At 37.5% G+C, this 11,273-nt stretch overlaps 1 protein-coding gene across 1 annotated transcript; it reads left to right on the top strand.

Annotated features, from left to right (window-relative positions):
• Positions 1-2,275: 2,275 nt before the first annotated feature.
• Positions 2,276-4,284, top strand: LOC131628769 (uncharacterized). The gene is made up of 2 exons (XM_058899589.1): positions 2,276-3,002; positions 3,422-4,284. Exons 1-2 carry the CDS (start codon positions 2,276-2,278, stop codon positions 4,282-4,284), a joined length of 1,590 nt encoding a protein of 529 aa, XP_058755572.1.
• The last annotated feature ends 6,989 nt before the right edge of the window (positions 4,285-11,273 follow it).

Here is an 11,273-nt window from a genome sequence, read left to right as displayed (position 1 = left end):
GGGATTAGTGATTTGGCGGTAGCCGTATCCCGGTGGTGTTGGATCGGTGAGATGGGTTAATCCCATGATTTTGGTACAACATGCATAGCGTCTCATTGCATTAGTATGTGTTCATTATAACATGATTGGAAGGGTTCCAGTGTTATAATGTGGTGATGAGATTTGTGTTTGATTGTGACTGAGAATCGTTGGTAAATATTCTAAAAACTATAATATGTTGCAATGGGTGAACAATTATTTATGATGTTTTATCGTTTATGAATTTATAATGTATGTTAATTTTGAACTATTAGATGTCCAAACCCAATAATTTGGCCTAAAATCCACACTCTCCAAGTGACGTTACACTTCACTAGGGTCACTAATTATATTTTTGCAACCATACTTTAAACAAGGACATCTTACGCCTCCTTCGCTTTGACAACATTCTTCACCAAACGCATATGTGAAAAACCTGGTAACTCTTCCCATAAAATGTGGTTTAAACCCACGTCTTCCAGGAAACGTTCTATCATACATCCAACTTTGATAGAATTGATAATATTCCTTATTGCACATGTACAACATTGTTCATGTTTTAATTTATTAAATAAAAGAAGGAGTGATCTATCGACAAATTTTTAAATGTTTATCGATAACATCATATAACTAGCTATAGAATTCATAATATTCAATACTTCATGTTCCCGTTAATATTCAATAGTTTGATCAATAACGTCAAGTTCTCTTTAATATTCAACAGTTTAATTAGTAACTTCATGTTTCCGTTAATATTCAATAGTTTTATCAATAACTTCATGACTTAGGAATATTGGAACAATAGTTTAGTATGGTTACCCGTGCGTTCACACGGTACTGGTGTGTTACCCGTGCACTCGCACAGGTATTGGTGTGTTATGCGCATTTGTTTTCAAAGATATAATAAAAATGAAATAAATTAGTATAAAACAACACGTTTTCTCGTGTTTGGATTAATACATTATTTTTAATTTGGTTTTCTTTAATTGTACAAAATATATAATAACATGTGCGTTCGCATGGATTTTGGTATAACTACCCGTGCGTTCACACGGTACTGGTGTATTACCCGTCATTCACACGGGTATTGGTGTGTTACGCAGATTTGTGTTTAAAGATATAATAAAAAAATGAAAAAAAGACAAAATTGTCTAACCAAAATAGTTTATTATTTTTAAAAGAGATAATAAATTGGTTTCTATAATTTCTTTTGTATATAAAAACTATTTGAATTAACAATATAATTATTTATAAAATATATTTAAATATATAGTAAATGTGTTTCTGTTATTATTCAATATTTAAATTAATAGTTTAATATCAATATTATATCGCGTACTATGTCGGTCACCGTTTATTCGCACAGATACTTAAGTGGTACGCACGATTTTGTTTTTGAAATGTGATAAACATTTAAATAAGAAAAACAAAATTGTTTTACCAAAAAAATTATTATTTTTAAAAGAAAAACAAAATTATTTTACAATAATTATTTTATCAAAAAAGTTTATTATTTTTTTTAAAAATATATATTTTAATTTATGTATACATTATACTTGTAATTCCCATTATTAGATCAAAATTTCTATAGAAAATTTAAATCAATTTTGAAATTTCCTTAAATCAGTTTTAAAATTTCTATTAGATTAAAACTTAAATTAAAAAGTCATAGTTTTATGAGTATCCAATATATGACCTGAAAGACCTCCGGTGCGCCGTTTCGGTGGTGGTCCTCCGACCTCCCCCCCCCCCCCCCCCCCCCTTTTCCTCACATGGACCCTTTCTCTGCCTCTCTCTTTCCTGAGATTCTTGTTCCCAAATCCGTTTCTCCTGTTTCAGATATCACCCCCAAACCTCAAACCAAATCTTTTGCTCAAGCAGTGAATGGTGTTTGTGACATACCCTTATCTCAGTTCCCCCCAGCCGTCATCAAAGGTGACCGTTTATCCATTACTATCCCTGAAGATGAGTATCTTGCTGGTCTTGCGGATTGTAAAAACAACCTTCATGGTCGTATCGTCTGGCCGAAGGGCTCCACCCCCTTATTGTTTTTGATTTAAGGAAAAAACTTTCTCCCATATGGAAAGATGTGACAAACTAGGGAGTTCTCTCTCTTGGTAAAGGCTTCTATGAATTCACTTTCTCTTGCGTTGAGGATGTTCGCAAAGTTAGAGCCCCAGGGTCTGTTAACCTAAATCCAGGTATTCTTAAACTGTTCGCCTAGACTCATGATTTCAATTCGACTCTTCAAAACAATATGTCTGCTCAGATTTGGGTGAGGTTCTTTGGTCTCCCTCAAGAATATTGGCGCCCTCAGATACTGTTTGCTATTACAAGTAGTGTCGGTACTCCGATTTGTATTGATTCAGCCGCGTCCAAATCTAGAGTGGAAAGAACCTTTGGCTACTTTGTTCGTGTCTTGGTTGATATGGATCTCTCTCAGCCCCTTAACCACAATGTTCTTGTTGAAAGAGAGGGTTTTGCTTTTTTCACTGATATTTCCTATGAGAATCTGCCTGAATTTTGCTTCCATTGCAGAAAAACGGGACATAACTCTATTGATTGTAAGTTGCTACATAAAATGCCTCAAGCTGTTGCCAAGCCTTCCAAACCTATTCCTCAGAAAACTACAACCCCAGTGATCCTTCAGGACCCCTCTTTTGTTCCGGATCCTGTCCCGGTTGTTCCTTATGGAGATGTCCTTCAACATCCTTACACTTCTCAGGTTGGTGCTGAAGGGGGAGTGGCGGTGGACGGACCCCCTGATCCTGTCTTGGTGGAGGATCCTCATGCTCCCCAACCGATTCCTAATTTCATCTCCCAGCTCTCTCAAGATTCCAATACCCAACTCTCTGTCTTTGTTGACGCCACTCCTGAGTTTGATTCTATTGCTGAAGTTCCTGAAACTATTGACAAGAATAGAATTTTTCTGAAAAATTCATGGGATGCCCTTTCTCTCGATGTTGCTGAACCTTCTGCTCCGGGTGCTTTCTCCCTTGCTGTCTCAAACTTAAAAAAGAAATCCAAATCTATTTCTACCAAAACCAAAACCATGTCCAACCAAAAATATATAACTAGGTCCCAAGCAGGCCTCAACACACATTCCTTATGAAGTACCTCTACTGGAACATCAGGGGTGTGGCTAACTCTGCTTCCAGATTAACCTTGAAACGTCTTATCCTTCTTCACAAACCGTGTTTACTGTTTATTGCCGAACCTAAAATTCCTTTCACCAATTTCCCTCTTAACTGGTTCACCCGTCTTGGTTTTAAATTTTTTGCTTCTTCCTCCAATTCTCTACCGTCCCTTTGGTGCCTTTGTCGTTTTGACCTCAATCATTCCATTATCTCTACCTTTGACCAGTGTGTGTCCTTCTCTTTACGTTCTGATAACATTTTGTTAGCTTTTTCTATTGTATATGCTGCTACTAACCAAGCAAAACGCAAGGATCTTTGGCACCACCTCTCGTTCCTTCAGTCTACTCACAACCTCCCTTGGTCTTTCCTAGGTGACTTCAATACCATCATTGGTGCCCATGAACATAGAGGCCGAAACTCTCCAGTTAAAGGGCCTATGTCTGATTTCAAAACCTGGAGCGACATCAACAACCTTGTTCATGTGCCCACTAAAGGTTCTTTCTTTACTTGGTCGAACAAAAGAAATGATCCATTCTTCATTGAAAGGCGTTTGGATAGATGCATTTGTAACCATCTTTGGCTGGTTTCATGTGCCTCTACTACAGTCTCTACCCTTACCAAGTTATGCTCTGATCACTTTCCCATTCTCTTGGAGTTTCACAACAATCACCCCAAAGTAGTCTCTCAATTCAAATTTCTCAAGGCTTGGACTTTGCACCAGGGCTGTAGACCTCTTATTGAAGAGGTTTGGAAGCAAAAGATTCTGGGTTGTCTTATGTTTGTTTTGTCCCGTAAACTCCAAATTCTCAAAAGCTCCCTCAAGTCTTGGAATTACTCTACCTTTGGAAATGTTACTTCTAATGTTAAACTAGCAGAAGAAAATCTCCACAATATTCAATCTCTTCTTCAGGCTTCGGGGAACAATGACGGTCTTAGAGCCCAAGAGTTAGATGCCCAAACTACTCTTTCCAAAGCTTTAGATATTGAAAACTGTTTTTGGAGGGAAAAGTCCAGAATCAAGTGGTCTTTAGAAGGTGATCGCAACACTGCTTTTTTCCACCGTATCACCAAGATAAAAAAAACTCCTTTAAACCTATCTCCATTCTCAAAGATGGAGACATCACCTTGACTGACCCCAACCTCATCAAAGCCCATGTTGTGGACTACTTCACCAAACTTTTTTCAACTAACCCTTCTTCTGTTTTGCAGGATATGGCTCTTGTGGATGATGTTATTCCCAGTCTAGTTACGGATAATATGAATGCACTCCTCACTATTCTTCCTTCCTCTAAGGAGATCTCTGCTGCAGTTTTTTCCCTCAGCAAGGATAGTGCCCCGGGGCCGGATGGTTTTGGCGCCTCTTTCTTCCATTCTTACTGGGACATCGTCGGCCCGAAGGTTTGTCATGTTGTGATTCAGTTATTCGATACCGGTTGGATCCTTCCAAACTTCAACTCTAGTACCTTAATTCTCATTCCCAAGCATGAATATGCTGAATCTCTTAATCATTATCGCCCTATTTCTTTATCCAACTTCAAGTTCAAGATAATCACCAAAGTCATCGCGGACCGTCTTGCTGCCATTTTACCTTCTCTTATTTCTGATGAGCAGAGAGGTTTTATTAAAGGCAGAAACATTAGAGATAGTATTTATCTTGCTTCGGAAGCTTTTAATCTGCTTGATTCTAAAAGCTGGTGCGGGAACGTTGCGCTTAAGGTTGATATTTCTAAGGCTTTCGATACTTTAAATTGGGATTTCCTTCTCAAAGTCCTGGCCAAGTTTGGTTTCAATCCTACTTTCTGGAACTGGATTAACAGCATCCTCTCCTCTGCTAGCCTCTCTATCTCAATAAATGGGACTCTTAATGGTTTCTTTCACAGCTCCAGAGGAGTCCGTCAGGGTGACCCGCTTTCCCCTTTACTTTTCTGTTTAGCGGAAGATGTTCTCATCCTTAGCATTTCCGGATTGGTTACCTCGGGGGCTTTAGACTTAATTTCAGGCCCAAGAAGTTCTTTGGTGCCGTCTCACTCCCTCTATGCAGATGACATTCTCATTTTTTGCAAAGGTTTGACCTCTAATATTTTAGCTCCCACTTCTCTGTTCTATAAATACTCTTCCGCCTCAGGCCAGTGGGTTAATCGTGACAAATCCTCCATTTATGTTGGGAGCATGTCTCCTTCCAGAATTAACATCCTTACGTCCATGACGGGTTTTCCCTTGGTTCTGGTGCTTTTGTTTATTTGGGGGTTCCTATCTTCAAAGGTTCACCGAAAGCTAAGCACCTGCAGCCTGTGGTGTCGTTTTTTTTACCTCCCCGTTTCACTTGGGAGGACGGCACGCTAGACCCTTCACGCGAAATTTGGAAGGAGAATGCGCCCGTGGTGGGATGAATTTTATTTCAGTTCTTCCTACGATATCACACGAACTTTCTTATTGTCCTACGAGTAGGAAAGGGGAAAAAGATCTCAACTAAACCCTAGGAGTTTGCTAAGTGTGGGGATTCACCTAGACTAGAAATTCTGGATTCCGGGAGGTCGGTTATACATAGGGAAGTGTTTAAACACCCTACATATCTGTAGTACTCTACAGGAACCTTCTCTGTGTCATTGTGATTGTGTTTACTGCTAATGATTGGGAAAGTTTCTCCTTTGTGTTAGGAGAAGGAATTGAATTGAATAAAAGAAAGACAGACAGACAGACTGACTATTTTTGGTATTTTATTAGCTCGCTGAGATTCCTTGTGAACCTCATGCCTACATATCCCTAATGGAAGTCAGAGCTTAATGTAGTTCGGGGAACTAATTGATTATTAATTGTTTTTGGGTGCCTTGCTTGAAGCTCAAGGCTGAAGCTTGAATTAAATCTCTGTTTACAGTAAAGAGACATGAAGTCATCTTTATAGAGAGGTATTTCTACTATTCCACCACAAACATTTTAAAAGAGTGACAGAATGATTGAATTCATTTCATTAAGAGAGTGACCTTACTTGTGTGTTTGTAAGTATGCTAGTATCTCTTAAATGAAAGAAAGATGCTCGTCCAAATTAGGGAAAGTGTACAAGTCTGGGGATGTGCCAGAGCATGTCTTTCAGAGTCCTAAATGGGAGACTTTGATTGAAATTGAAATGTGTAATGTTTGTTTGTTTGAATGTGGTGAGATAGAGGAAAGATCTCTCTATGGAGATAAGCTATGTCTATCTACTGTATAAAAGATTTGATTTTTTTAACTGGCTTGTATGAGGCCCAAGCTTGAGGCTTTTTGATTAATGTATTATTTATAGAAAACTCCACTGGAGATTAATTTACAAGGGATTTTTATGTTCTGTACAAAGCCCAGAATTGAGGCTGACTCTACTTGGGGAGAATCTATTTTGATGGATTTTATTTGGTGTTCTGTACAAAGCCTAGAATTGAGGCTGACTCTAACTAAGGGAAATATTATTTTCTGCCTTGTATGAAGCCCAAGGTTGCGGCGGACTCTTAAATGAACTGGGTATGGATGACTCTAATAGGGAAAAGATCCTAGATGTTAGGAATCTTTGACACATGACATGTGGTTTATCTGCCTTGTACAAAGCCCAAGGTTGTGGCTACTGAATGATGAAGGACTCACTGGGGAGACTCTATTATCTGCCTTGCACAATGCCCAAGGTTGAGGCTGACTATTAACAGGGGAGTTTTATTGTTTTGGTGCCTTGTATGAAGCCCAAGGTTGAGGCTAACTATTTTTGTTGGGTTTTGACTTTATTGAAGGATTTATTTAGAAAGACTGATTTTTTTGGAAGCTAACCCTTTCTAGGGGTTTTGACTCAGCTGGAGAAATTGTCTGTTAAAAGACTGATTTTTGTCATGTTTTTTGGAGGCTGACCCTTTCCAGGGGTTTTGACTCTTTTTGGGGAAATTATCTCCTAAGAGAAATGAATCTTTGGTTTTTGAAGAAGTGATTTTGGAGGCTAACCCTTTCCAGGGGGTTTTATTAAAATGAAAGAATGTGTGGAGGCTAACCCTTTCCAGGGGTTTTTGTTAAGATGAAAGAAATGATTTGGAGGCTAACCCTTTCCAGGGGTTTTGTTAAAATGAAGGAATGTTTGGAGGCTAACCCTTTCCAGGGGTTTTTATTAAAATGAAAGAATGTGTGGAGGCTAACCCTTTCCAGGGGTTTTTATTAAAATGATGGCAGAAAGATTATCTAATGAGACTTCTTGTTTAAAGCCCAAGATGAAGGCTGACACTGACTGAGGATAAGCAAACATGGATCCTAGACTCTGCTAAGGAAGATTGATGAGGATAAGGGTGACAGAGATTGTCCATGTCTCTCATTCCAAAAGGTGTACTCAATGTGAAATTGAGACAAACTTAGCTTGTTTAAAGTATGGTTTAAATTGGAAGAAACTCACCAGGGTATGTTAAAAGGTGACTAAAGACCTGTTCCTATGTTTATAAGAAACCTGATGGGTCCTTGTATACAAGCTCAAGAGGAAGCTGGAAATGCTTTTAAGAAGCCTGTGGGTCCTTGTACAAAGCCCAAGAGGAGGCTAATCGAGGGTCATCGAGGGTCCTTGTTATAGCACAAGAGAAAGCTATGTGGTTTTGAACTTATTTTGGCTCTAAGCAAATGGGTAAGAGGTTTTCACCGGGAATAATTCCTCTTTGGGTGGATGTGTCCTATTTTTTTGGATTCTAAGGTTTTTGCCAAGATGTTTCACCGGGAATAATTCATCTTGGGGGTTTGAAATACAGATCTCTAATTAGGAAAGAGCCTTCACCGGGAAGACATTCTCAATCCTAGGCCATATTCCTATAATATATATATATAGTTTAACTGTCCTAGGGTTTATACTCAAACGTAGTTCTAAACTAATATATGCACAGTTCTATATTTGACAGTAATTTAAATAAAGACTGTAAATTGAAAGCTTGTAAAGCCTAACCTGGATGGAGTGGAGGCCATTGAAGAAGTATGTACAGAGCCTCAATAGTAATTGGTGGATAACAAATGAATATATATATGATAAACAGTTAATGGTTTTTGAAAACAGAAGAAGTGAAGATGGACATAGGTCACATAGGTATCTGAAGAGTTTCACCGGGAATAATGCCCTTCAAATACCAGAAGAATATTTTGAAAACAGAAAGAAGATTTTGTAAATACAGTTTTTGAAAACAAACTATGAAAAGAAAGAAGGTGTTGGGTCTTAAACTCTATTAGAGGCCCACTTAAAAAAAATGATTTACTGTTTATGAGAAACAGTTGAAAATGATTGAAATGATATAAGGTTTTGTTGTTTGAAAACCTTAATCATCCGTTTAATCAGAGATTGAAAACAGTTTTGAATATTGACAAAAGTCAACTTAATTAAGGCAAAGATGAAATCTATACCCAATTAAGACCTAAATAATTAGGGTTTTATCATAAAATTATTCACAAAGTAATTAGGTTAAAACAAAATGAAAATATATATTTTAAATTATTTAAGAAAACATTTAAAACATACTATTTTAAACCTAATTAAAATACATGAAATAAATAATATTTTTATGATTTTTTTGATTATTCACAAAGTAGGTATATTAAATAGCAAGTGTGTGAAAAATGAAGTGAAAATGATTTAATTTGATAAGTTTATTAATTGTGTGAAGTTTGTATAAAAAAGGAATGAAAATGGGTGCTAAAAAATTGGTTTGGCCCTAGAGAGGTTCGAACCCACGCCCTTCATGATCACATTTCAAAACTTAACCAACTGAGCTGCGCGCGCAGCTTATTAACTATATACACGCAATATATTATATTTTCAGATAAGCCAGGAAATTCAAATTTTACGCGCGCCATGTTCATCTTCTTCCTCGAGCTTCAGATTTTCAAATTCCTAATTCTCTGGTTTCTCAACTAAATGGCATGATGTAAACATCAATCTCACTTGTTTTTGGACAAGGAACATGATTATGGGCTCAAAATTCATTTATTCTAAGTGTAACTAACGAATTTCATCATGAACACGAAGAACACATAAACCCTAATTTTAAAATTAAATGATGCACAAGATGAATAAATGAATGATGATAGAGGGTTTTCAATCCTCTGATGATGCTGAACAAGATAGAATCGAGCTTTACCACAAAGAGTGCTTAAATTAAAGAGGTGGAGTTCAGAAACTTACCTCTGAAAATGGAGGTCGTGAGGATGGTAGAGAGCACCTGGGCTTGTATGAATGATCCCAAAAGCTTCCTTGGGACTCAGTGATGCTAACTGAATGCTTATTGTAACTTCAATTCTCCTGAATTGCTCTATGGACCTCCCTCGATTTGAGCTTCAAGTGAACATGGAGGATGATGAATCTGCACTTACAGATGAGCTGCGACCATCTGGATAGCTCCACTACCTCCTATGGAACGTGCCTGGATGCTTAACCTTGCTTGGAGCCTTCTGAATTGCTCTGTGGACCTCCAACTGCAACAGCTCCAAAGTGAGAGCAACAATGGCGTTCCTCCACTTACAGAAGTGATCCAGGTGCTTGGATCCCCTCAAATGAACCCCCTTGAGATGTTAGAATGCTTACTTTCCAAAGATAAGCTCTGGTTTGAAGAAAACGATTCTTCTTGCCAAAGAACTTTGAAAAACCATAAGCATGGAAGAGAAAGAGAAAGCAAGGAATATGGTTGCTTTGGTGTGTTTTTCTACTGAGGTATGCTCTCCTATTTATAGGCAAATGATTCAGTACTGATTGAGAGAGTGAGCTTGCTTAGTGAAGTGAATTTGGTTTCTTAGCCATGAAGAAATTTCAAAGAATATCCAAGTGTGATCATTGCATTTTCGAGCCAGCTCCCCATCCATTGATTCTATCTGATCTTAGGGAACATTTCAGATACAAAGTGAGCTCTAATTGGTTGGTGAGAAGATTCCTTGGGTGATTCATCAATTTGCCATAAATTCTCAAATGTAATCATTACATAATCACATGTTCTTGTTTTAGGAATCTTCCTCAATTATCATGGCATGGTGAAAATGAATGCATGGCATGTTTTTAGATGTGTTATGGGTCGTGTAGCATCCATAATTGAGGTCATGTGCACAAAATTGCAAAGTTCAAAAATGATGCATGACCTATAATTTCACTTCATGAGGCCAACTTTGAACAAGCATAACTCCTAGCTCAAAATGAATTTGGAGAAGTTTGAACACACTTTGGAAAGCCCTAAACATCTAATTCAAATCATTAGTTTGGAGTTTCTTCAGAATCCTTTGGCAAATTTGTGAAAAATGAGGCCAAAGTTGGAAGAAAACTAGGTTAAAACACTTAGAAAATTTTCTAAGTGTTTATGACCTAAAACTTCAAAATTTCCAAAACTCTTAAATGATTGATCTTTTGAAAAAAGTTCCATTGTAAGATGTTGTTTTATTTTGCAAGATCTACAACTTTCATGTTGGAAGTTTTTTGAGTTGTGTAGGTGAAATTTTGAGTTCCCACAATGCCCTCAAAAACCCTAATTCCCGACTTTTTGCTCCTTGAAGATTCTTCTTGAATTTCTTTGGTCAAATGACTTTAATATCCATATATTGATGATATTGATCCTTGAAAGTCATGGTTTGACCAAAAATCTTAAAAGTCAAAGGTGATCCCATACAGTTGACTTTTTCCAGATAAGGTGAGATTTTGGACTTTTTTGTAGAATCAAGATCTTCTCCTTAAATGAGTGATGTAAATGGGTTATATTGAGGTGGTAGAAGTTCTTGAATCATGTCTTGAGTTTTGGATCCATGCCTCTGATTAAAAGTCAACTATCCTGGTGAATTAGGTCAAAAACCCTAATTATCGACCAGATGAAAATGATGACTGTAGACTTTGAATTGAGGTGTAATGTCCAGTGGATCTTGCTATATGAGCTATTTGAAGATGATTGATGTCTTTGAATGATCCCCTGGGGCTTTTTAGGGTTTCCCAAAGGTGATCCCTGATTTTAGTCCTTGATAGGCTCAAAAACCCTAGTCTGGTGACCTGAGTAAATCTGTATTCAGAGGACTGGGTATCTAATCAATCATAGGTGAGAAAATGAAGCTCTTGAGTCCTATGATTATGTTAGAGACTATTCCTTCTACTGATTGATCGTTTGCCTGAGTTTT

This window comes from Vicia villosa, unplaced genomic scaffold (genome assembly GCF_029867415.1).
Source record: "Vicia villosa cultivar HV-30 ecotype Madison, WI unplaced genomic scaffold, Vvil1.0 ctg.000477F_1_1_3, whole genome shotgun sequence".
NCBI lineage: Eukaryota > Viridiplantae > Streptophyta > Magnoliopsida > Fabales > Fabaceae > Vicia > Vicia villosa.
Note: the sequence above shows the minus strand (reverse complement) of the source record. Positions and strands in the feature narration are given on the sequence as shown.